Here is a 27,387-nt window from a genome sequence, read left to right on the forward strand (position 1 = left end):
TACATAGAAACAAAGGGGGAAACATTTTTCAATGTTAGGATGTGTGCAAACATTTTATTTCTTGGATTTAAACAGTGCTGATTTAAATTACAATCAGATACAAATGCACAATGGAATCAAAGATCAGGTGTTGTGCAAATGTGAGCCTTACTGCATGGTAATCAACAGTACAGGAGACAAGCATCAAACGTCCTAGGGCACTAGTAACTAATAGCAGAGACAAGTAGGTTTGATCAGTCAGCATGGGCCATTCTGGGCGTAAATCAAACCATTTTTGTGTGAGTGCAATGCTTTATAAAAGCTGTTGATTCTTACTTAAAATATAATACCCAATAAAATTACACAAGTATACAAAAAATAAACATAACATTCTTTTCTAAAATGTGCCAATTGAATGCCATGTTATAACAGCAGAAATAATGTATGCAGTCCAACAAATGTTCATATAAAAATAGACATTACATTCAATCCATCTCTAAAGAGAACTACTATTCCCATTCTAAGTACCAATAAACCCCTGCTCTAAAACAAAAGTCTGCCACAAGCTCAAAATGAGAACAAAATCATGCAACAAATTCTTAAATTATATATTTAAATACACTTCCTCTATGATTAGTGATATTCAACACTTTTAACTGAAGAAAATCCTCTTACTGAAGGAAACAATTGAGATGCGAAGGTCTTATTATATTTCTGTAAGACATATTTTATGTCAATAATGTGTTAGTCTTAACAAAGAGACATTGACTGCAACAGGTCAAGTTCCAGCGGCTTTACCAAACAACATCTAATCACAGTTAAACACCATATAACGAGCAAGAGAGTGTGTGTATTAGCCTCTGTGTTCATTTTGGGACGGTCTCGTTCAGTGTAACAATGCAAGGCTTTATCACTGGTGTAAATATCATTAGCTTTACCATTCTTTGTGATCTTGTGTTATTGTGAAATGCAGTGGAAGAGCTATAGTGCATGTGCTATAAGTGGTGACTTCCTGGTGGGGCTTCATTAGTTTGTTCTGTTCACTCTTGCAAAGAATACATTTATTTATCATTAATGAACCACAGAATTCCTGACCATAAACTCAGAGTGCAACGCTCTACAACATACCACTCAGAAGCTCCCTGGTTTAAAACTAGCTGCCACTCTCAAGACTGTGAAAACAGCTTTCTAAAGCTACTACACTTTCTATTTACTTTTTCTCATGTCAACTCACTGGAAACCTCTTTAGTTTGTTGCTTTCCTAAGTTGAATGGGAATGCCTCAGATATAAATTTATGAAGATGCATTGCAAGGGGATAGACATATAGTATATTTTCAACACTATATACACTGGGACTGAGCTGTACTTGAGGCTGTGAGAGAGGGTATACTGTAACTTGTATGTGAGGTGGTGATACTTTTGAGTATTCTGTGAACAAATAAATAACCTGTCAGAAGATCCATGTCCGATTCCTACACCATCGTCTTAGCAAAAGCTGGTTGTCTTTTTGTTGATTGTTTTTTTCTGTCTGTACTTTGCTGTTACATTTTGTTGAGTGTATAAGTTGATCAGCAGGATTGTTACTCCCTCAATAACCGTCATATAGTGGTAGTCTTACCCCTTCAACATTATGTGTGTGCATGGGAGGGAGGATGCACTAAGGCATGTTGGACATAGTAAGGGCAGCAGCATCAGCACTACGGGGGTCCTTCACTCCGATGATGAGGTCATTGGTTCTGCGGGTGCCCTCCACCAATGAGAGAACGTCTATCCTCTCAACTTTGTGACCTTTGGCCTGCAGCAGCTCCACATCTTCCTCTAAAAACTCAGCTGCAGGAGAGGGAGAGAAAGGCGGGATGAGGGTGTGAGGTTAGGGGGAACAATGAAAAATCAATGTCAAAATGGATGAGACTTCCTCTATACGTATCATACAAATGTACTGCAGACCTGGTAATAATAACACTCAGTGTGAGCTCACACAGCATGTGTAGCAATCGCTGTGCGTTTGAAATGTCTAATCTATGAAAATATAGTATATCATGTTTAAAACCGAAGCACATGTCCAGTAACCTTCAACTTTGTACTTCAGATCCAGGAACATCCCAATCTCTGCTCTGTAGTGGACCACCAGAACAATGTACCACAAGTGTATATTTATTATTTTTGGAAGCAACAAGAAATTTGATATTTGCAATATAGGTGTAGTTCACAGCATTTAAAAAGACGTCATCGGTTTTGCTACCTTCTACGGAAGGGTATTGCTGCCACACCGAAAAAGAAGAACAGATCAGTATTACGATATAGAGTTAAGAGTTTACTTTTATAACAAATTCTTTTTTTGTTATAACAAGATATTTTCACATTATTATGACATACAAACATATAATCAACTACAGACTATTTTTCACATATTTTGAAATATTACACGTTATGTAATAAATTACTGTTATAACGTGGGTAGGGCTGGGCGATATCGCCTAAAAATAATATCGCAATAGTTTGAGGCTATATTGCAATATTTTGCAATATTCTCTAAAGCACTTTAGAAATGCTTAATTTAAACCTTAGATGCATTAAACTAACACCAGACTGATTGATTCCTGTTTATATGCATTTGTGGTCTCCATTGGAACAATTTTAAACTAGCATGTAAAAAGGGGGAAATTACAATCAAGTTAAATTTAACAAAACTGTATTTATTGTACTAACTTGAGACATTTGTATTTCATAATAACATTTAAAAAAAAAAAAAACATCATGTTCTGACCACCATTTCATGATACTGACCCATTTCACTTGTTCTGGCATGGCAGCATACTCTTCCATGGCCTCCCACAGAAGCCATGGAAACCCTACGCCTTGGTTTTGAATGACAATGCAAGTGCTGGTGACTTCCCAGTAACTCATCTACTTTGCATAGCATACACAAATAGTGCACTGATGAGAATAAAGCACTGGTACAAGGGCCCGAGTGGACTGTTCTTATGCGTATGGTGCATATTGAATGCTTATAGCCAGAAAGAAGAACTGTAACTTGGTGGATATAAATGAAATTAATTTGTTATGTTTGGACTAAAACACACAATGGAGGCATGAGTAGGAACAACTTACAGTCCACCAGGAGTGTGTTGGGGTACAGCTGTGGGTGGAGTCTTCCAAACGCTAAGCTGTCACTCATGTTTTTTCGTGAAGACAGAACATTCATCAGCACCTGTGCAGGGTCAGAATAAGACAAACATAAATTAATTGTCAGGAAGAAAATGGCAGTGTGATTTAATATGACCGTATATGACCAAAACCAAAATACAATTCCAGTGAGACACAATTCCACCATGAATGGAATACATTTCTGGAGTAATTAAATAACCTGTGTGATGCCACTGAGAGCTTTATCTCCATTGGAGGATCCAACAGCCACATATGTGCCACATAACCCCACGGCTGGCCTCACTGCTGTGGGCATCAGGAAGGACATGGGTCTCTTCCCCGGCTGGAGGCTGTTATGCTACAACAAAAGAAAACAAAAACCATGAGAACCAAGAGAAGCTACAAGAAAACTCTCAATGAGAAATCCATAATCAATTAAACAAAGATAAAAGTAGTGATTACCGGGTTAGGTGATGAGCTCTGTGTTTTGTTAGGCCAGGAGAAGTCCAGGATCTGACTATTTAACAGGATTCCTGAAGGGGTCACTATCATGCTGCCGAAAGGTTTGTTTAGTGAGCTAAAAGAAACAAAAGTTAAAAGAAAACAAACTGATGTTAGCCTAATGTTTCCAATGATATAAATCAACTCTTAACTGTCTCGGGTTTTCCTAAGCAACTTGCAGTTCATAAAAAGCGTGACATACCTCATAACAGACACGATGTGGTCGTCCGGGCCCATGACCATGACCTGGGCAGCTGCTGCTCCATCCTCCAAGGTAAACGATGGAGTGTAATGGCTGGCAGGGAATGCCTGAGAGTCGTTGATCATCTCGCGCAGTAGGGACGCTTGTGATTTACTTAAAGATGAGAATACCAAAGGGCAGGGTTCAATGAAAATGTCTTGTTTGATTGGGATTGATTTATGTATTATTACAATTAAAGATGGGTGGTGGTGGGGTGAGCTCTACCTCAGCATCTTGTCAACAATCTCTGAGACAGAAGTGTCGTACATGGGGTCTCCCAGCCCACTGGCAAGGGCCAGGGCTATTTTCACAGCCTGGGAGTGTAATGACAAATTTAATTTTTTTTTAAATAACGTAAATGAATATGGTTTGTGCACTGTTTATCCTGTATAGTGGTGGAGACAGTTATTGTACTACCTCTGCAATCCAGTGGTAGGTGCTGTTCCTGGGCACCTGGCTGCTAATGTTGTAGCCTTCAAGGATGTTCAGTGCAGTGATCACGCCAACGCCTGCATGTGGAGCTGGGGCCACCATCACATGGTGTCCTTCAGAAAAACAGACAGATCATGAGATAAACAACTTAATTAATTTTTACAATGAAAAACTGAAGAAAAGTAACAGTGGAAAAGACTGAATGTGTACAAAATATGGTGCAAAGGAAAGTTGCAAAACTTTACCATTCTTAAGTAACAATAACTTTTTAGTATCATGTGTGCATGGTGGACCAAAGTAAGAATTTGGTGGTACAATACATAATATAAAACAAATTACAAACTATATACGATACAAAAAACCCCCAAAAAAAACAGACAACCTGCAAACATATGGTATAAAAACACTTCAATACATAATATGTAATATATGACAGGTGAAATATGAAACAATGTGAGGAAGAAGAACTTTTAAGTATACACATATGCAGGCTGCGTGTCAAACCCATTTCATTTGCGTTCCGGGGTCAACAATGGTTCATACTAGTGTAAACAAAATTTTATGGTAGGTGTGGACAGCCTTCACTTTGTAAAATGAAAGTGCATGTGTTTGGAGTACACACTGAACAGACACACTGCACTCACAGGAACACTGGAAGAGATGATTCAGGTCAAGTCAATGTTATGCTGAGGTATGGAAGGTTCCTTTTAAGAGCTCTGACAGGAATTATTCCTGAACAAGTATTTACCCTGATAGGTGATCTCTGCAGGCCTCTGTAGGACTGTGCTGTAGTTTCCCACGTCATCCTCTGTGAGCACTCCGCCTCTAGCTTGGACCTATTCAAAATACATTTGGTTTAAAGTTGCCTTTTTCCTGTGCACTGCTGTGACTAACGTTTCAGTCACTTTCAGAATTCTGTGGAATTGAGTTATACTTAATTAAGTGAATTATACGTTTTCCTCGTCAAATAATGCCAAATTAATCTTGCTGTTTGAAAACGTGAAAAACATACGCTGAACTGACCTCTAATGTTTGTAGTCAGGTACTGCTTTAGTTGTGTGCGACTTGGTTTTCTCTTTTCAAACTAAAGAAAAAAAGGTCCTTTGAAGGCTGAAAATGTCAAAGCCTGATACCACCTATGGTTCTGTTCATTTATGTGCTGTGATGCCTGGCATATCCCAGATCCATCTCCCGTATATACAATTTGATATGGAGTTTCATGTAACAAATAGCAAATGGTTTATCAGAAGAATCAAGTCTATAGTCAATGAAACAACCCTGCAGTTATCCCCCATGAAACTTACTATTACACCTACATGCTGTTACATAATAACTGTATGATAATGTTTAAAGATGTTGTCACATGGGATCAGATTCTATCACAAGGTGGTCTATTGTAAGATCTGTAAGTGCTTATATTTTTGTGAGTTTTTGTTTTCTTATTCTTATTTTCAAAACAGCATTTACTTACAGCCAATACTTCTATTATGAAGAACTACTTCCATTTTTACTTGTAATAAAACCAGTTTTCCAAGTAGTCACAGTGGAGTTGAGTTTCTCCTAAGACTTAATTTTTTGAGGGCGGGGTAACAGAAATCTCTACTCCACATATACAGTACAAACAAACTGATTTTGTGTGTGCTCAAATTGCATTTAAAAAAAAAAACAACAACTCTGAATTTGGAATCAGATCTGCTTTGTAAGATTAGTGTGTGACTAATAAATATTGTCTTTTAAGCATTAAGTTCACATCATTGCTTAACCACAATATGGCAGATGTGGATTGTTACCTCACCAAAACATAAAAGGCTTTAGTGAAAGTGCCATTGGTACTTGTGTTTGAGAGGTAAAGGGACCTCACCATGAAGGCTATGCAGAATTCATGACTACTTAAATAATCATAGTTTGAGATGTGGGAAAAACATCCTTCCTTACTGCAGCCGCCATTTCCTGCGCCAGATTTCCACTGTAGAACTCTGATATCCCTTTGACTGCGAGAGCATCCAAAACGGCTGCTAAATCAAGGCGTCTGGTGAACAGTCCAGAGAGGGGAGCTTGGCCGTTGGGGAGGAACAGATCCCGAAAGGCATCCGACACTTCTTGGGTCTTAACTTTAGCCAGGGCTTCAGCTTTGGAGAGACAGAAAAGGCAGATGAGATCAAAACCAAATGTTTTTACGCCTTCACCTCAGTGTTATCCAGGAACAACACTGTGGCTGAGTGATAAAGCTAGTGTGTAGGTCTATGAGGCAGTGACTTCACCCAGTGATTTGCTTGCCATTACTCTAAACTTACCTAAGTCATGAGTCACATTAAACCCATTTCTGGCCACATCTGCTGCCATGGCAACTACATCCCTCCACGGCATCCTGGTGAAATCAAAGATTATGTTAAATTCATCTTGATTCACCAATGTTGAAAACTCATGCAGACACTCTGAACTCCTCAAATAGATTATTTTGCCAAATTAATCATCCACAATATCTTAATCTCCATACATAGAGCAAGCAAATTAGTGAGTGGTTTTAACATGCCGCTTAACAGCTGAGGCCTCTGGACCATGATAATTACACAGCATTAGAGAAATTACAGCTCAACAATGACAAAAAGAACTCTGTCTTCTCTTTCAACACAGCTGGTGATCCTTCCACTATGAGATCTTTCTTTTTAAACTCTGAACAGTGACACGAACACAGGTGCTGTCAGAGCTCAAAATATCAGCTTTTGCTATTCTTGTTTTAAAAGAATTTAACAAAATGCAAGAAAATATTAAGATTGTCTTTCATTGATTCAGGGAACCTGAAACATAGGCGTGTCACAAAGTAAAATAAACAATATAAATAGATGGAAGGAATGCAGAAGACCCAGAAACCAGCATAAGAGATGCAACTGTTGCATGAGGAGATATTAAACAAATAGAATATGAGATTGAATGCTAGTTACCGTACCTGCCATAGAGCTGATGAGCCTGATGCATGCCACTGGGCATGCCTGGTACTCCCACAAGCAGGCCAGGCTGAAATGCAACATATGAAGAGGGTGTACATGTTAACCATGGTACAAAACAATAACAAGACTGTCTTCTGCTCTTATAGTAAACTCTGACAGGTATAAGAAAGAGTAATCCAGGAAAACGACTTACATTGAGATCAAGGTTTGTCAGCAGCATCTCCTCCTGGATAGCAGATGGTGCCGTCTCTCTGAAGTCAATGACCCTCGTCTCATTCTTACGGATGTCGTGCACCAACATAACTCCACCACTAAACATCAACAGAGCACAAAGCTGTATTCTTATTCACACTCAACAAAATCTAATGACCTCTATTGTAGGACTATGTATCAGAGATGGATATGTTCCTCTAACTCACCCTCCTATACCAGAGGTGTGAGGGTGGACGATTCCCAAACAGAGGGCAGCAGTGATGGCAGCATCAACACTGGACCCCTGCTTCCCCAGAACGTCGAACCCAAGAGCTGTACACTGAGCCACATCCGTCACCACCGCTCCTTGGTTAAAGATCTACCAAAAAAAACAGTGAAAAAAAGGAGCGAGACAGTTAATAAACTTTTGAAATGACAAGGCCTTGTGTGGCAGGGAATTTAAAGGCACAAAAGGGACCACCCATAATTAGTCACACCCATTCGAGAGAAGCAACTCTATTGCGAAAGTAAAACTGCAGAAAACACACATACACCCCTACCTGTGGGTCTCCGAAGTAGATCTGCATGATGAGAGCTACAGTGACTCCTGTAGCGAAGGTGAGACAGGCTGTGATGATGACTGTCAGTCCATCTCGCTGGCAGGCACAGTCTTCTGTAAAGGGGTCTCTGGCGGTCTCCCGCAGTGATGCGATATCATGGCTGGCCAAGTCGGAAGCCGAGGAGGGGAGACGCTGGAGGCGAGCTGACTTCAGAAACAGATCTGGGTCTGGGTTTAAGAGCACAGAGCAGGATTTAAATTAAACAGGGTAGAACAGGACACCCACAGTTCTGTTCTCCCACACCAAACTCCATTCAAAATATATATTACAAAATATTTGGCCATTCTTACGAGGAAAAACAAAAACCCATGTAATCAAATCAAAACAAATTCAACCTTTAGAAATGATCTACAACAATACAAACAACTAGAGATTTGACTGACAATGCTCATTAATGAATCCTTTTCAAGCTAAACAAGCTCCTCTGAAACCAAAAACACTCCAGTACAGTGTTTGAATAAAATATATTTTGTATTATGGTGTCTGACATGGCGGGACTAACCTGTATCTTGCTCACTCAGGACATTGTCATCATCCTTGCGAGATTTCAGGGTGTTTTCCCCAGACACCACATCATCCTCTGGCAGCCTGGGGAAGCTGGTGATGCTCATGTAGTCCACCGGAGAGTAGGCACTCCCCAAGGTTGTCTCGGGATTGGCATCTTTATCCACCGCACTCCCACTTGGATATCCTGCCACAATCTCTGGAGCAGGGTTGTGCATGACTACTGTTGACCCTGAAGTCACGCAATATCTGAATCTTTGGTGGTGTGAAGGAGTTAAAGCAGGAGATGCATAATTTCTGTCACATCCGCTTCTTGTCTGGGATGGGAAGCCACACTCGTCCCACTGTCATCCAGATGCAAAATCTCTGTAATATACATTCACCACTAGTGTTGCTGTGGCGCTGACTAATTATCTCATCTGCTTGATAGAATCTTAAACATTATATCATAATTTTCCAACAGGGAATTGTATTTTTTTTTAATGTTTTTTTCCTTGTGTGGTATTGGCACCCTTACTACAAGATCGCTGCACCTTCTTTTCCTTACGGAATCATTTCAACAGGCCAGGACACGGGGGTGTAGCTCCGATGATGGTGCATATTCCAGCCACCTGCAGAAAATAAACCATGCAGATTACGGAGAAGGGATTTCCTTGTGGCATTTGTAGACTCCTTCTAATATTTATCACAACACCAGTAAAACATATCACGATATAAATTAGGACATTAAGTCAGCGTCCGCCTGTCTACGGCGCAGAAAAGCGACAAACTCTACTGTTATTATTATTAAAAAAAAAAAACAGCAGCATTAATAAAGGTGAAAACTAAATCAGAACCAGCCGCCGAGGTGAGCTATTTATCTGCGTGCCCTGTGTTTGTTTATCCACCGAGCTTGCCACAAGCTAACACATCTCTCTGTTAATTCAGTACAAGCACGCGGCGACAAAGAGCTCCAAACAGCTAAAGCTACTTACCGTGATCGCAAAATACCAGTCGTCAAATAATAATTTTTTTTAAATCCTCCTTGACGGGGTTATTTTGGATTGAATAGGGAGCGGGCAGCAGGTTCGCGCCGCTCCGTCGTCAGAGCTGCTGAATGACTCCCGGCGGCACATCTGAGGAAGTTAGTTTCATGTTGGAGCTCCGCTCAACCGGTACGACCGTCACGGCCACAGCCTCACATACCTTTGAATACGCCTTGAATGTGACCTAAAGTCCAAAAGCCGCTTGGAATAATTTATTGTAATATGTTATTGGCGTGAACATATTCCCCAAAGTGCACATATTCACATAAGAAATGTGTCTGATAGATGTTTTGATGTCTAAGGACACGTGCGAAACTTACTTCGCAATAGGTGGCGATGGGGCCTGGAGGATCCAATAGCTCGTTGTCATCTCCACTGCTGAACTGAACTATTATAGTGGTCAATGGGGTTAACTCCCCCCTGGACACTCCAAGTCTCCCCGAGAGCCATTGGTGAGCAGGAGTGAGTGAATAGAGGTTGATAAGCAGGTTTTGAAACCTGACTCACTTGCAAACCTGCTGTCCCTCCCATGAAGCCTTATTGTTTTCTCCCTCCACCAAGAACTGGTAGAAGATTATAAATCTCAAGTGACATGTAATCCCCTCACTAGTAGCCAGTACCGGCATTCCTCACGACCTGCTGGTACTCTTTTCTGCTCCCTCCATATCAAGTTATCTGGGCGATTCATAATGACCCCATATGAACTACATAACCCAGGGAGCACAATATGTCGTTTACCTGTAACTACTAGACTGCCTGCCTTTCTCGACTGCCTGCCTTTACTTTAAACCTATAATAATGTATCCCTGGTCCTAAAAGGACAAAAAGAGAGTCAAGAGCAGAGCTTAAATTTTTGTAAGTATGTGAACACATTATTCATTATGAATGTCAGTGTTGCTTGTCCTCCCCCAAACGTCTACTGAATTTATGCCACTATCAAATATTCAGTACAAACTAACTCGCAACTGTTCCCTGAGGATGGGTGAAGTCACCAAATGTGACAACTTCTTGTTTCTGTTTCAAATTTCAAATTGTGAACAACAGCAATATTTCCGAGAATTTATTTTTACTCACTGTAGAAATTCAGAATGCTTAATGATGTGCTGGTACCGGCCAACACACATGTGAACAAGGGGAGGACTGGCACTTATTTTTCTTCACTTCAAGCACGAAAAAGCTCACAGGTCAGTTATGGCGGACCACAAAGGTGTGAGCGCTTCGCTTTTAATGGTAGCCTATTTGACTGATAACCTACCAACCTGTGGTTGTGTACAATCTGTGGTTGAAAGTTTGGACACATTTGCGCATTCAATATTTTACTATTTTTGACTATGTACAAGATGGATAGATGGATGGATGGATCGATAGACAGACAGACAGACAGACAGACAGACAGACAGACAGACAGACAGACTGTAAGCAGAATGCACCCTGCACCAAAAGTGCATCATATCAAAGATTAAATGCATCAAAGTTATGAAATAACACATGGCACATCTTCAATATGAAGATGTCACAAGAAGGAAACCATCATGAGACCTTTAGAGGGGCACAGTACTCCATATTGGCCTTTTAACTTGGTGGAGAAATCCACTTATTTGAAGCTGTCATCAAAACAAGCAGTGACTTCTTTGAGGAATACATTTTTTTTGTTGTTGGTTTGTTTAAGTAGTAAAAAAAAGAAAGAAAGGAAAACCCTTGAATGAGTAGCTGTGTCCAAACTTTTGCAGACTACAATGCTACAATCTCACTTTTAATGTTCTCGCCCTTTTAAGTTTGTTTAACTAATTTATTTCCCTGTTGTATGTGAGAGCACCCAACCCAGATTTAGTCCACAGACAGTATTTACATTCCATTACCACACCCGTCTGCTGTCTTAACAAGCTGTATTCTTCTGCTTACAAATGGAAAACTGTTGCCTTCAATGCAGCCAGTGTTGGATTTAAACAAAGCATGTGTTATATATCTATAAAGTTTGAGGCACTCCTTGTTTTTCTTGCATTTTATGTTGTTTTATACTTCTACTTCATTGCCTCTTAAACGGAAGTGCAATTTTCCCTCCACTTCATTTATTTGGCAGCTATATTGACGTTATTATGTGACAAACCAAACCCATAAGAAGTGCATGATGTATTGTTATAGATTTACCTACCCAATGTATGAAAATTGTTTAAAATTAGACGCACTTGACCAGGTACATTTTTTAAATAATGCTTATATGTTATTGAAGTATTATAAAATAATATAATACATATTAAAATAACACTGAGGTGGTATATTCTACTGTGTAATGACTGTTTTTACTTTTGAGTTTTTATTTTTTACTTTTTTGCTAATATTTTCTTATCACTTGAACAGAATATATTTAAGTACAACTTCTGAGATCATCCACGCTGCTTTTTGATGTCTCACATGAAAATAATGACACAAGATTCAGGTGTTAACCTGAGTATTTATTGTTGTTGTTATTGTTGTTTTATGTTTTTTTTTTGGGCGGGTACCTGTGTTTTGTGAATGGATGCTGGAAAACCCATCCGTTGATTTTTGCATAGGTCTTGCCTGTCAGTGAACGGCTGTCCACTTTGGGGATGGAAAATCAGTACATCACAAAAACCATGCAGAAATAGTGAAAGGCACAATCACCATAGATATCAGATACACCAAATTTTATATGTCTATATGTTTCTTTTTTTATGGGGGGGAGGGGTGTACTAATTGAGATGTAACATGGGTGAAAACCCAAGTGTTTTGAAGCTGCCATCATTTCAGGGCACAACATAAAACATGTGAAACTCCCCAGACATTCAATGCCTTTCATTTAAAACATTGTAATGTTGAACAACTCCTCTAATAACAATATGGGAAAATACAAGCATATTCTATTGTATTTTTTATGATACTTTTCATCTCATTTTTTTCAATATATAAACTATTTGCCTCCTGCCTCATTCTGCCCCTGTCCACATCCCTCACATCATTGTAAGCTCAACACATTGGGTGACCACTCCCTCTCCCCAGTTTTGGATGACCTCCACTCTAAAAAACCACACCTTTCAATAATCACACACACAACATACTGAAAACACGTTTCCTTTTTACATGACACTGGTGAGAAAAGAACAAAATAAAAATGAGGGCAAGAGGACAAGTTTGCAGTGGCAGAAGTATCTGTGGTGGTTTTGCATGCACACCCACACATCCACCTGTGACCTATCAATAGTACCCTGTTTTCACTGTGCACAAGCCTTTTTTTTTTTTTTTTTTTTTTTTTTTTTACAACACGCAAAAAAAACATCTACCTCTGAGGCACAGTCAGTTTGAATAGTGAGCTTCTGGAGAGTGCGGAAGCCTAGCCAGAGATCCCCATGTGTTTTTGTGTGTGTGCACACAAGATTCATCACCTCAGATACATTCCCTGCATTTGAGGAATCGACAGGACATAAATAATAGTCATCTTTAAAACAAAAGAGATAATATTCATAATTATACCATAAATTAACATATTCTGAACAAAACAAAGTAATTTATAGGATGATTGGCAGAAATGAAAAATGTGAGTGATTAAAGGGAGATTAATTTATCTTATTTAGATGATCAAAACAAGACAAGACATTTTCATTTTCTAAACAATCAGAAATGATCCAGAGACTCTCAATCTGTCTTTTGAACACAGCAGTGCTGATGTATTAGAACCATGTCATTGCACTGCATCCTCACCGGCATTCATACAGCAAGTGCTGTGCTAAGTGGACCCTCTGGAGGGCCGTGATTTCCTATGGCACATCAACTCTTGAGTCTGAGTGCTGTTTTTGTGGTGTATCTCAACAAGATGGGACTGTAGTTGGGGCAAAGACACCACGTTTGGCCACTGAAATGCCCTCATGGTTTACAAATGAGCACAGAGGTGAGGCAGAGAGTGGATTCTCATCAGTCCCATTGAACACAATGTTGTGGACTCAAGTCCTGAGAGGCTTTGACATCTAACAGAGCATTATAAACTGTTTTGCAATATTTACAAGAGAAATAAATGACCAATATTCATGTTTTTTTTTAAGAGTTTCTAGCATTTAACGTGTCAGTACATTTTCTCACACGCAGTCTGAATCAAAACAAAAAGAAAAGAAACAAATAAAATCCACCAAAAAAACAAACAAAACACAAGCACACAGCACGCCGTTAAAACTTTGACTCACAAAATGTATGACAGTGCAAACTTACATCCATGTCTCAAATAATTTACAAACATTAGTATACACTTCAGCACCATTGTTTACTATTGTTGTTGAATACATATCAGCTAGATCTTTAAGTGGACACTGTAAGAGCTGGATGTGCTAACAAGAAAGAGACAGACTAATTGTGTAGATGTCAGCAATGTGTTGCACGTCCATGAGCAAGATGATGGTTGTTCAAAGGGTTTAATGTGGGGGAAGATGCTTGATGTTGGACTTATGGTTTTCTCCTGTGAAGTCTAAAAAAAAAAGGTACTGGTGTGTAAATAGATCCCACTTTTTTGGTGTTCACAAGGATAAGGTAAGATCACAGCACACACTATGGATAAAAATGGCTGATGTGTGCTGGGCACAGTAGTTTACAGACCACGCAATTAATAATCACCATGCTGTTTATGATCCACAGGGACAGTTTCATAATTGGTTGAATTTAAAAGCCAAATGTGTGCTTCATCTGACAGGGAACAGTCTCTTCTTTTCTCTCTTGGTAGAACCATGCAAAAAGAGACTAAAATAATGGGGAAATTTACAAATCAAAATTGGCAGAAAATATTGTAACAAAATGAAGAGTTCCCATCAATACCGCTCTGCACTTACCACAACCTGCCAGACCCTGTAACCCAAAGACCAACCTGCATCCTGTCTGTGCTTTCATATTCCTTGTCTGTAAGGATTTTACAGGTGTCCTGCCTTCTTGTTTACAAAAACAGCCTTCCTTTTTCATTATCTGGAGAAGACCATTTGCATATACAAAACATCTACATCCAATAATCTAAATGCTCCTCAATAAAGTTCAATATTGAATTCAGAAAACTTGTTCACAGGCTGCTCAAAGGGTTACATCACACTTTCCCACGACCATTTCCTGTTAACCACACTCCCTTTAATAGTATCTTTAACTCATCATGTCATTTCTTTTACTCTTTTACTCGTCTGTTTTGCTCATACTCTCACCTTCTACCTGCTCTCATCCTCCGCAAAGTAAGAGGAGAGAAATCTCACAACATTTCGTTTCCTCCGGTAAAACTGGTTGCTTCCTGTTTTATTGCCTTTGCTGTTACCTTTCCATATTGGCAAACCAAACAGGAGAGAAACAAATGTCTAGTGATTTTCCTATCACTCTTGTCACACGCGGTATGTTCGTCCACCTCTTCTGAACAAAAATAAAGTAAAATGTTGACAGAATACACTTTAACATAAAGCTTTGAAGACATGATGAGTTGTTTTTGCTGTAAAAAGGCTGAGGTTGAACTTTTCTCTGTCTTGCATTGTTTCCAACAGAAAAAGTCTGTGCCCAGTCAGAGTGAAGTTCATTTGGCTGTTTTACTTTCAATTTATTAACTCCAAAATTAATTAAGTGTTACGGAGATTTCATGGCTGAATTAATTAATGAATTAAAAGGAAACATGCCTTGAGGAAGAGTAAAAGAAAGGAGAGAATTTTACTAAGATAGCACAGAAAATTAAAACTAAACTTTTTGTTGTTTTTCAGACATTATTATTATTATTACCTATAACCAGTATAACTATTTTGAAGACTTTTTTGTTGTTGTTTGGATACTGCAATGGACTAAAAGTATAATGGAGGTCTACACAGATCTACTCAGAGGGCTTGGTTCATCACAGCAGAATGGGGCATAAAACTACCAGGTGGAGTCAGTTTGGGTCTAAACCAAAACAAAGAAGCTACTGGTCTACTGGTATCTGAGTGAAATATGATATAATGTGCATAACTGAAAGCAAATATGCTCTGGGTTAATCAATTTCATGTGTTTCTTGAGTTGACTATGCAGTACTAATGCCCTCGGAGTAAATGACGCTGCCCTGGTTGCTGGGGAGTTCAGTGGCAGATGTTACGCTTGCTGGGTTGGTGAAGGAAGGTGTTCCTGCCGTGGACTGCGTGGCGAGGGACCTGCTCCCTGGTGCGGTTTTGGCGTTGGATGCGGTTGCGGCCCAGATGGCGCCTCTCGATGCGGGCTTTGCTACGCTGGACCCTGGCCACCTGAGTGACCTTGGCCAGAGCTCCAACCTGGGCAGCTGCTCCACGGCTCACCCTGGTGGGCATAGTGCTGCGAGTAGCGGGGGCAGCAGCTGGTTCAGCCACTCTGCTGCAAGGGGACAGATAAAAATGGTCGGTGTCTTAATAGTTATGCTGATGCCGACAAAGCAGGTGAAGGTCAAGCGTAGAATGCATGAATATTTCTCACCTCACGCTGCTTGCCAGGCTGACAATGCTTTCCTCGCCCACCACAGACAGGTTGCTGTTGGAGACCATGGACAGGTTGTTCGGGGACACGTACACAGACATGCTGGGGTGCTCGATGAGCAGGTCTTCCATCGGGCTGGCCTCTGCTGTGGCTCCCTCTGCAGTGAAACAGGGGGGAGGGGTGACAAACCAGCTCTCATCCATGCAGCCTCTCTCTGATCCTGCCCTACTGCTACCCCCACTGCCCCCACACTCACTCCCAGAGCCTGGGGACATCGACAGGGTGGAGGAGGGCGTGGACAGTCTGGCCCGTCTTGGCAGTGTCACGGGTGTAGTGGCACCCAAGTCTGATGGGCTTGTGCTGAGACAAGATAGGGGGTCTGATGATGCTACTGCTCCTCGCACCCGACCTTTATGTGTCCTACGACGCTTGTGAGGCAGGTGAGGAATGGGGGCTGGGCATTCAGTCCGTGCATGTGTGTTCTGATGATTTGATAGGTTACTGTCTGGGAATGATTGTGCAATCAGTGTGGTTCCCGTCTCATCCTCCTCCCGCATCATGCCGTCAGATTCCTCTGAGGACATTGCAGGGATGAGATCAGGGATGGGACAGCCAATAAAGACAGATGTTTCAGATGGGAGGAAGATGTTTCAAAAGTTATGCAAATGTGGCAGATTTTTCAAAAAGCCATGCGGGTCCGAGGGGGTAATTTTAAAGGGATCACATACGCACGCGCACACATACCGGTGTGGGGAATGTAAGGGTATTTAAAAAAATTGGAGGAAGGGAAGAAGAGGGGGTAAGGAAACACAAAACATAAAAGAGTCACATCATTAGTTGTGTTGACCCTCTAAGGCTGTGATTATGTCAGTGACAATGTTTGTCTTGACTCTGCTGAGAGCTACTTTTATGTTGTTTGGTCGGCTTTCGATCAGGCACCAAAGCAAATTTTCATACTCAATTATTTTCTTTGTCATGTTTAAGATCATGAACAAATTGAATGGAGATGTATGTTCACAGATAATTATGTGTTTCCATCGTTTGACGGACAACACCTTTGGCATGGCTGCCATATGGATGAGCACCAGTGTAGCTGCGCCGCGGCCTGACTGAGTCTTCACCCCACGCCATCATCCACATTGTTACCTCTACGCTTCAAATGTTAGTCATTATTATAGGCATGCAAGAGGGAATGCAGCTGTTTCTCTGCAAGTATAACACAATGTGACTAATTCTGTGGCTTTAAATTGACACACCAACCCATTCATGCTCTCTCTGACTCACCAGGCAGGTTGACGAGCATCCATCCCTCCTCGTCGGCTTCCGTCACACATGGGTTGGGTCCCTTCAGCTCAGCGGCCACCTCTTCTACCTCCCCAAACAGCAGGTTGCTAAGACGCTGAAACATGACTGCTTCTATTGTCAAGTGTCGATGGCTCCGGTGCGTTTTTGTTGTCCACAAAGAAAAGCTGTAGCTGCCTTTTTAATTTTTTTTTATTTACGTATCACTTGTTGCTGTTTTATGCTGTTCTTTGTCAGATTTTTCTGAGTATTTTTTCCACTTGAAGCCCCTTTCCTGGATCTTAGTTTTGATAAACAGGAGGGTACAGGCTTCTGTAGTGCAAATATAAGGTTTCACTTGGTTTGGAGCAAAGGCCTGGAGAGAGGGAGAGAAAGAAACATGATGATTGGCTGTAAAAAATTGATAAGGGACTTCATGGTTAACACATTTAGTCTTAAAAATATAATCCAAAAAAAGATTAACAGAGTTAATTTCCAACTGCTTAGTCAGAGTACATTAACAGAGAGGGAGCAATGTGTGTGCAGAGCTATCTCAGGGTGATTTAAAGACGCATCACAACAGTTTAGAGCTATTGTGTAGACTAACACAATGACTCGTCTTTTTTTGTTTGTTTGTTTCCACACTAAACATTACTGGATTACTCATGAATTAGATAAACTGGTGATAATGAATTCGAATGAAAAGACAAATCCTAGTATGATTTACAGAGGCTGTGCATATAAAGGAAACCTGTTCACAATTCATGTAAAATCTACTTTTTGTATCTCAACATTTCAGTCTGCAGGAATTATTTTTAAACAAATTTACACCCATTGACTTGTATGTCACGTGGGGGCAACACCATAACCCACTGCATCATTTTTCATTCATTTGTAGTCTTTTCTCTGTCCACCGGGTGGTGTTTTTAGCTCTGTTTTTGGTTTCTACCAATTCATGAAGGAAATATCTGGTGCTTAATTTATAAATGATCTACTATGCTCACAAGCTAGATGCTAATATAGTCGACCTGTAGCTTAAAGCCTTGCAGGTAAGTGTAAAATCAGCTTATAGCTTTTACACTAAAACAACTGCCATTTACAGCAGGATGGAAAGATGCTGAACCGCTCCATAGAGCTGAGGATAATTGCGGTGTGTGGTGATAATTATACATTAGTTTGTCACCACATGCAACCTGCCACACATACCTATAGTCATTATATCCATTGTTAATACAAAAATATAAATTTTAGCAGCTTTAAATCCTGATGTTGATTATTTTTTGAGTTTATTCAATGGACTTTCAAAGGGCAGACAGCGGATCACATATTGTAATTCTTCGAGTCAAAACAACAAAAATGATGAAAGTACTGAAATTTAAATCATGAGACTTCAATTGGATGGTATATGTAGGCCATTACATAACGATGACCTACACTGTGAAACTCATTGTCAGGTGGAATACTGAGCTACAGTATGTGGTAATAAATGAGAATATGAAGATAGAAATGAATCAGCAAGCAAGAAGCTGGTGGACAACGACTACACTCCCCTCCCCCGTTAGATCTAGACAACAAATCAGGACAGATGGACACGCCAGAGAGGAAGAGGAGGTGATACAAAGAGCCAGACTCTTGCAAACTCAAACAAAGTGTTAAAATATAAAGAAAGACAGAAGGTGCTGAGGCAAATGACAAGAGCCTTACCTAAATGTGAACTGTGAACTGTCATAGCTTACATGACAAACCCTCACATGTTCCAAGTTTGAGTTTTATTTATTTAAACTGAATTCCAGGTTAAATGGGTTTAATCACAGATGTGTTCATCTGTACAGGTTTAAATTTAAATCATAATTTATGTCAGTCCTTGGTCTGTTTCATACACAGCATGATTTCCCCCTAAAAGTCTCCTGGACTCCAACAGGTGATGCTGAAGCTTATAAATTTCACCCAATAACTGAGGAGATCGAGAAATGTCCAAGGTTAGTAATATTGAATGGCTGTAACAAGGTGAAACAGAGTGTGCGTGACAGGGATCTATATAGGGAGCAAAGAGACATGGAAGGAGATATGCATGGATGCTTGTTGGGAAGCTGACACTTTCTGTCCTTATTTGGAGAATCACCATAGTGACCAGGAACATGAAGGGAAGACATCGTAATTGCAAACATAAATTGCATGCTCCTGGGATTTAATCATTTTTGTTATTTTGTCAAGGAGATTTTGCATGGGTTTATGCTTGAAATAATAAAAGAAAAAAAGAAGGAGAAAGTGGGGCAAAAATGCCAAAAATGGGAGAAGCTTTTTCCTTAAAGATCCAAATGATCCTACTGGATCAGATCCTCAGCTGTTTTTGTATTGCTCTAGATTGTATGAGTTCATTTTCACTGGCTTTCTAGGTCATGTGTTAAAAATCAAACGCAGTCAACTAAATAATGCTCGTTATATTTGGGGGATTTTGCAGAAGACTTTACTGAGGTGCAGCGGACCAGTCTCAACACTGAGATTGCTTTAATACATTCCCAGACTAACAGACACTTAAGTCATGAGACCCTGACAAATAAATTCAGATAAACAACATTTTTGTAAACAGGCCTCTGGCTGCTTTGCATAAGGTGGAACAGACATCCACAAAACACACACCCAATGTGGGATACACGCAGTGCTTCACTGATAAAAACATTTTCATAAGTTGTCAGTTATCAGCCAAGCCAATTCAGGGTTATCTGACTGGTAAATGTAAATTTGATACAGCCAAAAGAGCCCAAATAAGAGACTGATATGAGTTATTCTTGCAACAAAGTTCTTCAATATACAGTGTAGGAAAGCATTATCAACTTCACCTATTAATAATGATAAATGTACTCTGATGTTAAATAGCTCAAATGGGAGAGAACAAAAAGATAAATATAGCAGATTTATTTGGAAAGTGGTACTCAGGACAATGCTTGCATTAAGTTATAAGTACGATAAGTCTGTCTGTCCTGGTCAGTCCTCTGAAATTTTTTTTTTTTTTTTACACATTTTTCCCTCTTTGTCTTCATTAGTATGGCTTACAGCTTCTGTAACTATAATGTGGTATTGATTATTAGTGCATGTGTAGGGAAATAGGTTGTGCATTTTTGTTGTGGTGTAAATATTCATTTCTTAAGCGTTTTATTTCCTTTTATTTTTGGATGACTTTGCAACATCTGGCCAGAAACAACAAGGGAAATTTAGCAATACAGGGTAAGTCTGTCTCATTATAGTTTTTTTTCTGATCACTGCCTCATATTGTCACATAAACTAAAAAAAAATGTTACAGGTAAGGAGAGCTTGAATCAAAAGAGCAATATCTTCATAAGTTAAAACCATTAATACAAGATGTGGAGTTGCAGAAGAGGGCAAAGTCCTTATTCTCATGATCAATAGAGAGCTTTGTTTAGTGGTTTTATTCAAATACCACACTAAAAGTAATGTTTTACAGACACAACCGCACATACTGAAATATAATAAGGACTGCCAGTTAGGGATCTTTTCTTTTGACATTGATCTTGGAAAAAAAAAAAAAAAAAAAAAAAGTAGGAGGAGCATGGGGTGGGAGGGGATCCACGAAATGAAAACAAGATGCCTGTGACGCCAAGCCACGTCACTGACGCTGACAGAAGCTCCAGCCCACATTGCGACCGAAGGAAGAAAAAGAGGTCCGAGTAGAAAACATAGCAAAAAATATACGAGCTTATGTCCGAGTATTTGCACCCCACATAGGTTTCAATTACTAATCTGCATTCTGTAACTCTATGCCGAAAACAATTCATATTTTAAATGGTTGACATTGTCGGTGTTTATCGTATAGAGTTGAAACCCCTATGAAAAAAAAAATAGGCTGCTCACGGCAGCAATGTTTACATTTCAAATACATAAAGATACCCTTGACTGCTGTCGAAAAAAAACCCGTCGACCTCTACATGGTCGACGGCCGAGAGAAGAGGCGACTTTCAGTGCACGATATCCAGGTTAAACATGAATTATCCGTATAAGCTCTACAGCTGAAGGGTCAAAGCAATGACAGTTGTGGCTCAGCGACACAGCACGAAAGACATCGACTGAAAGGCTGCTACTAATACAACAAAACGCTTATTTCACAGAATGGAAGAAGTTATATTTGCAAAAAAAAAAAAAAAAACTCAGCCCGAAAGGTCCGCCTGCCACAAAAACATAAACATCCGCCATCGACTCCACATCAGCATTTGGTGCAATTTGCAAAACAACGGCTGCTGGCGTCCTATAGGATGTGAACGTATGCAGACTGCTGTCATTTTTCAGAATATAGGACGTCGAATCTAATCAAGCCTTTTTGTTTGGGCCGCTTTACTGCCTTCAAAATCAATTCGTGACCTAATAATAGGTCATTACCAATTATAACAGCAGTCAACAGCCTGTGTACTGAGTCAGTGACAGACAAAGAGATGTAATTCCGTTTTATTTCATGTTCTAATATTTCATGAAGGCCGACATCTGAGGCAAAACCTACATAGGAGGAATGCAGCAGGTTCGCTGCCCAAGATGTAGCTTGATACATCCTTGGTGAACACAGTTTGGCACAAAACACAGAGTATTAGATTTTAAAACAAAAATAAAGAATAGCTTACCTGCCTTTGTAGTATTTTTCAAGTTGTAAACGAGATCTCACACACAGTAGAAACGACAACTCTTAAAGCATAGCTTTATATAGCCTTTATGTGAGGTAGTTAAAACACCATTATACAAAAATAAAAGGCTTTCTTCTTAGAAGAAGGGCTTCGTGTAAAAAGGTTACACTTGATGTTGTCAGATCATAACATCTGCAGCTTTTTTCCTCCTCTCCTTTATTTTTTTTCCGCTGCAGATTTTCTTCTTTTTATTGCTGCCTCCAGCTGATCCTCGGATCAGAATGTAGAACGTACAAAACAGCTGATTGTGAGATCACAATACTCCAGGCCACGCCCCTTCCCCGCCCACACCAACCGAGTAGGCCAATCAGAATATTACACCCGCCGCCACAAGCCGGTCCTCTAAGTAACAGGGTGGGGGCTGGGCGAGATGAGCTGTCAACCTGCGCCCTGATGGAAAGGGTGACTTCACTCAGAGGCTGATCCGAGATCAGCTCTCACTTTCGACATCCCTGCTGTTTAAAGCAGGGCTGGGGGATGGTAAACAGACCCCGAGTCTGTGCTTCACGTCAAAACAGGCCTCCTACAAATAAAGGTGAAGATCTGTTGACAGCAAACTAATTAAATTGTAAGCCTGATGCTTAATTGTATAAATTCAGCAATTGAAATAAGAGCTGAAGAATCAGAATCAGAAAGCTCAAGCAACAAAGTTTTGTAACCTCTTAAATAGACTTTGGACCAAACACAGAACATGTTTCCCTTGTGTTATCCATTCTTAATCTGTGGATATTAAAATATACTTAAATATTTATATTCGTAGATATTTCGAAAAATAAATTGCATGATTTTCCTTTTGATTTTTCTTTTAAATTTGGTGCTGAATATTGCCCAACACAAAACACAACATTGGGTAACCGCATTTATTTGACATATTCTCCTGTTAGGACAGAGGACTCATTTACAACCGTAAATATTCAAATTATTACATAGTCACAGGGCACAAACCTCATTAGTTTTCCATGTCCAGTGATGCTGTTAATATTACTTTACATTTTATTTGTAAATAGACTTCATTCCCCTCCCCCTCAACATCACTCTTTTCCCTCTGCCCTGGTGGGAGGGTCTTTTATGTGTTTCTCAACCTATACCAGCCAATCATACTTGTTTTTTCTGAATGCAGCATTTGAGTAACCAATGAGCTTTCTGGAGGGTTTGAAAACCCCTGGTGGTCATTGCTACACCCTGCAGTCTGGATGGCTTTGAGAATATCTACTGCGTTTTATCACAGCAGACTGTGCAAACCGGTGACTGTTCACATAATTGTGCATGTGTATGTTTTTATAGGTGACAGATTCACCTGTGTTGTGTTTTAATGACATCTAAACAGCATTATGCACAAACATGTTTAACATCCACTTATGTGTACGTGTGTGTGCGTGCGTGTGTGTGTGTGTGTATGCACCTGCAAGCTGGCAGGACTTACTCCACAGAGTGAATTCTTTAGAAAAGTGGGAACACACTGCACTATTTACCGTCGAAGTCTGGCCATGACAAGTGGTTTTCAAGATCTTTGAGGATCACTGGTCTGCATAAACTGGACAGGTCACCCAGGGAGTGGGTGGACGTCACACCATACAGTATAAGGGTTTAGGATTCCTGTGTCCTCCCTGCCAACTGAAACTCAGCCCAACATGAGCTATCGTGCTGATGTCATTCACATTTGATTTCTACAACCGGAATCTTGTAAAATTTCAGAGGGATCCAGTTGGTCAATTGATCCATGTTTACATATGATTATGGGAGGAAGTTTTTTTTTTTTAAATAACAGTGTCTTATGATAAATAATTTATTACCAAAGGTGTGATGCTGGTCACATTTGGTTAAAAATCACAAAGCATCTCCCGGACACCTCTCTGGAGGGGCACTTCTCGTGATAGTTTGTCATTGTTTGTCTGCTTCACCATACAGAATAATAATTTTTGATGGTACTTAATCCTTACTGCTGGTTTCAGAGGAACAGTTTATTAATCGAGTCCTTGTGAAAAATATACTGTAGTTACAGAGGTGACAGAGCACCTATGGTGCAGTAAGGTCTACTTTACGCTACCTGGAAATTACACAAAAGAACAGTTAACTGGAGTCAACAGACTTAAGTATTTGAGCGTTAACCTGAAATATAATCTGTTTTATAATTAATGAATATGCGTAATAAAATCGGGCTGTCTGTACACAAACTGAAAACAAATGAACCACACCGAACAGGGTTTTGTCTCCAGATGCCTGCATTTCTCTGCTGAGGACTGTCATGTTATTGCCACACCGGTGAGAGGTGATAGGAAGAGTTCAGCATGAGCTTTCGAAAGTCAGGATGATAAGGTTTCGGCCTATACTGTTACCAGGTGCTAGGCAACTCAGGCAGACACACATTCACCCTGCAGTGATGATGATATCCAAACCCCAGTAACACAGTGAACACAAACATCTGCATGTGCATCTGCGATTGTGGTAATGTCAGTGTTCTCAAACAAATCAAAATCCTAGGCCCGGTGGAACTTGTTGGGTCATGTCATTGTGGCATGTACTGCCATGTCAGTAGCAATGACGTACAATAGATATACCTCAAGATATTTGTAGCAATTATTCTGTAAAGAATATAAACACAACCACATCACTCACAAACAATTGGGGCTTAAGTACACTGCTCAAACACACAAAGAGAAAAGGTTATGGTTTTCCATTGTCTGCCTCTCCCCCCCCCCTCCCCATTTCTTTATCCATGCTGAAGCTTTCACTAAAGTTTCCTGGCTTCACAGGATTCCCACAGTTTCCCAAGCTGCTTGGAGAAATAGGTGAAAGCTCATAGCAGTGTCTCCCTCCCTCCCTCTCCCTCTCCCTCTCTCTACCTCGTTATTCACATTCATGAATGTAACATAAAGCTCTTATTTAACAGCAAGCCTGCCCTCCAACAGAGGGACCCCAGCCAATCAAACCTTGCCTTGTGAACACACATATTTTGCCCGAGGTGACAGACGGAGGTGCGGCGGTGGTCAGGTTGACTCATTTGACTCAGACTTTGTTGTTTTTTGATGCTCTGAACAGACCGTAAATCAACGATCCTGATGTGACACTTTTAACACCCAGAGTTCACAGAAGCATCATGTTTTTTGTTTTAACCATATTGCTCTGACTGTAGACTGTAGACCCCGTTCACCCTCTTTTTCTGTGTTCTGTAGGTTTTAGTTTTGGTGCGTCTCTCTCCTCTCAGGCCTCTTTGCCCCTGCATAGCTAGCTGCAGGCTGATGATAAGACAGCAGCTCCTGGAGATACCATGTCAGACCAGCTCACGGTGTTACCAGTACCTTTCAGTGCCAACTGTAGTGAAATACATTACAAGGGGTGGGATGACTATGTGAAAGCAATGACAGATATTTTGGGAAATAAACTTATTTGCTATTTTGGATTACTGCAGTGGTCTACTGGGCACTGGCCCAAGGGCCAAAGGGAGCAGCACTACCTGAGTTTGAAGTGATCGGTCACATTTTTTGATAGAATGTTAATTAAACGACCGTAAGAAGATTCAAAATAGCCACAAATCGAAACAAAATGTCCACAAGGACACACAACATGCCCACAAATTGGACACAAAGTGATGCAGAATGACCACAAAGAGATTGAAATTGACCACAAGTATTTTTGAACTCTGATTAGAGCTAATCTTGCTGTTTCCCCGCTGTTTCCAGTCTTTAAGCTCTTGCTCCATTGTTAATGAACTGTTATGAGAGTGGTCACCTCATGCACGTGACTCTGCAAGAAAGAGTGTTAAGACTTATTCCCAAAATGTCAAACAGTTGCTTTATGGCTCTCATCAGTCTCCAAAATCCACACTGGCTCTCAAGCAAAATTCACAATAAGACAAATAAGAACACGCAAGATTTTAAGATGTATAAATGTCATCAGGGAAGATGGAAATAAGATGTGAAAAGTCTGCTTGTCTTTGTACATGAGTACAAACTGAGTACTATTTAGAGATACTTGTATTTCCATTGCTTAATTTTTGTATTTCTTTATATTTCAGGGGGAAATACAATACTTTTTACTGTATTTATAGATATTTATCAATATAAATGATTAAACTATTAAAGGTTGACCAGCCATGGCAGTAAATTGTGTTTAATGATATAATTATGGTACAATGATTATACACACATTTCCGCAAAATGGATGCTTTTCCATCAATAGTTTGAGAATATTTTGCTGGTAGGACTTGATAAACTCTGTATTTTTCTTTTACTTTTAGTTTGAAAAGGAGTTTGTCAGTGATTTGAATACTTTCTCTAATATTGGCCTTCATTGTGCACAAGGGCAGAGGGAAAACTAAGAAAGCAATGGATGTATCAACTTTAATGCTTAGACCCCTTGTACAAATATATTTGAAACGCCATACCGAAGTCGGAGCCATTCCCTTTGATACAGTCCACTGTAACCTCTGGAGGTCAGTGGCCTCAGATAAAGAATTCTTTCCTGCGTCTCATATTGCATGCAGGCTGTCTGTACATGCAGCACCCTACAGTCCCCACATAACCCCCCCAGAACATAAAGTGCCTACTATTCCATATGACGCAGCACAGTCTCCACATGGCAGACCTCTGTCACCAATCCAAATTCACACAATAAATACAGCAACAGCTGATATCCGCCAGTGTCCCCCTTCCCCCCTCCCCTTCCTCTTGGGAGACCCCTCTGCAGGCCCATGCATTTAAGTCTGCAGACGGTCACAGGGAAGGCATTTGTCTCTCACCCTCTCTCCTCCATTCTTCAGCCCTCCCAAAGTCCTCATGCCATGCCTGCATCCCATGGGTCTGTCCCTACAAGGCCGGAGCAAACAGGGCCTGGAAGTGGTGTCCTTGGCGAGGGTGTGCTGATAAACACAGCAAGAGTGAGGACAGGCTGTGCTCTCCAGAGGGGGAAGACAGCCCCTCATTCACGCTCCCCTGGAAGATATTATGAAACCTAATGAGGGGAGCTATTTTAAATTCCCCAAAGGATTAGGGTACAGTGGGTGATGAGAAAACACTGAATTTCAGCCACTTGTGTCTGACTCTGTCTATCTCAGAGATATTGTGTTGAAGGTTTATGTCTCTGCCTTTCTTTAGACATTAGTCCTCATCCCCATCAGTTTTTTATTTGCGTTGCTGTTAGTGTGGGAAGAGGAGGAGGCCCTTTCTCAGATGTGTCCCCTGACTGAAACCAAAACATGACCTGCAGGCTAAAAATAGCACCAAGAAAGGATTAAATAAAAAAATTAAAAACAGAGCTACAAATAACAGTTTCTTTTCCATTCATCCATCCTGACGTCAATTCAGCTTTTGTGTTTACCAAACCAGATGGAGCACTTTGGGACAATTGTTTTTGCTTTTAACACATTAAAAAAAATATGCAACTGACATGCA

The 27,387-nt window shown here is 40.3% G+C and overlaps 2 protein-coding genes across 5 annotated transcripts; both read right to left on the reverse strand.

Moving 5' to 3' along the window:
• Positions 1 to 24: 24 nt before the first annotated feature.
• Positions 25 to 9,679, reverse strand: LOC138636924 (glutathione hydrolase 7). Its single transcript, XM_069725243.1, has 16 exons — positions 9,540 to 9,679; positions 8,564 to 9,176; positions 8,002 to 8,228; positions 7,669 to 7,820; positions 7,443 to 7,560; positions 7,249 to 7,316; positions 6,596 to 6,669; positions 6,237 to 6,430; positions 5,050 to 5,137; positions 4,287 to 4,414; positions 4,095 to 4,183; positions 3,831 to 3,983; positions 3,590 to 3,704; positions 3,348 to 3,485; positions 3,092 to 3,191; positions 25 to 1,810 (listed from the first exon to the last, which is right to left on the reverse strand). The coding sequence occupies exons 2-16, from the start codon at positions 8,781 to 8,783 to the stop codon at positions 1,638 to 1,640; spliced, it is 2,037 nt and encodes a 678-aa protein (XP_069581344.1). The 5' UTR covers positions 8,784 to 9,176; positions 9,540 to 9,679; the 3' UTR covers positions 25 to 1,637.
• A 2,985-nt stretch (positions 9,680 to 12,664) lies between these two features.
• LOC138636932 (tumor protein p53 inducible nuclear protein 2) lies at positions 12,665 to 22,232 on the reverse strand. Of its 4 annotated transcripts, XM_069725276.1 has the most exons (5): positions 21,938 to 22,232; positions 17,313 to 17,685; positions 16,285 to 16,602; positions 16,029 to 16,185; positions 12,665 to 15,929 (listed from the first exon to the last, which is right to left on the reverse strand). In XM_069725276.1, exons 2-5 carry the CDS (start codon positions 17,434 to 17,436, stop codon positions 15,662 to 15,664), a joined length of 867 nt encoding a protein of 288 aa, XP_069581377.1. In that variant the 5' UTR covers positions 17,437 to 17,685; positions 21,938 to 22,232; the 3' UTR covers positions 12,665 to 15,661. The 4 variants fall into 4 exon arrangements, with proteins under 4 accessions (XP_069581377.1, XP_069581365.1, XP_069581386.1 ...); XM_069725264.1 differs by having other exon boundaries at positions 16,029 to 16,602; positions 21,942 to 22,232; XM_069725285.1 differs by lacking the exon at positions 16,285 to 16,602.
• Between the last annotated feature and the right edge of the window lie 5,155 nt (positions 22,233 to 27,387).

This window comes from Brachyistius frenatus, unplaced genomic scaffold (genome assembly GCF_029030835.1).
Source record: "Brachyistius frenatus isolate BFR_SWC_R1_liver_20210118 unplaced genomic scaffold, ASM2903083v1 Contig_6, whole genome shotgun sequence".
Lineage (NCBI taxonomy): Eukaryota > Metazoa > Chordata > Actinopteri > Embiotocidae > Brachyistius > Brachyistius frenatus.

Bases quoted from the DNA above. Each gene is read 5' to 3' on its own strand.
- LOC138636924 (XM_069725243.1), bottom strand. From the start codon at position 8,783: ATGCACAACCCTGCTCCAGAGATTGTGGCAGGATATCCAAGTGGGAGT. The intron at 7,561-7,668 runs GTGAGTTAGAGG...GTTGATGTTTAG, and splicing joins CACACCTCTGGTATAGGAGG to TGGTGGAGTTATGTTGGTGC. The intron at 4,184-4,286 runs GTAGTACAATAA...TTACACTCCCAG, and splicing joins CCTACCACTGGATTGCAGAG to GCTGTGAAAATAGCCCTGGC.
- LOC138636932 (XM_069725264.1), bottom strand. From the start codon at position 17,436: ATGTTTCAGCGTCTTAGCAACCTGCTGTTTGGGGAGGTAGAAGAGGTG. The intron at 16,603-17,312 runs GTGAGTCAGAGA...CAATGTCCTCAG, and splicing joins GATGCTCGTCAACCTGCCTG to AGGAATCTGACGGCATGATG. The intron at 15,930-16,028 runs GTGAGAAATATT...GTCCCCTTGCAG, and splicing joins AGCCTGGCAAGCAGCGTGAG to CAGAGTGGCTGAACCAGCTG.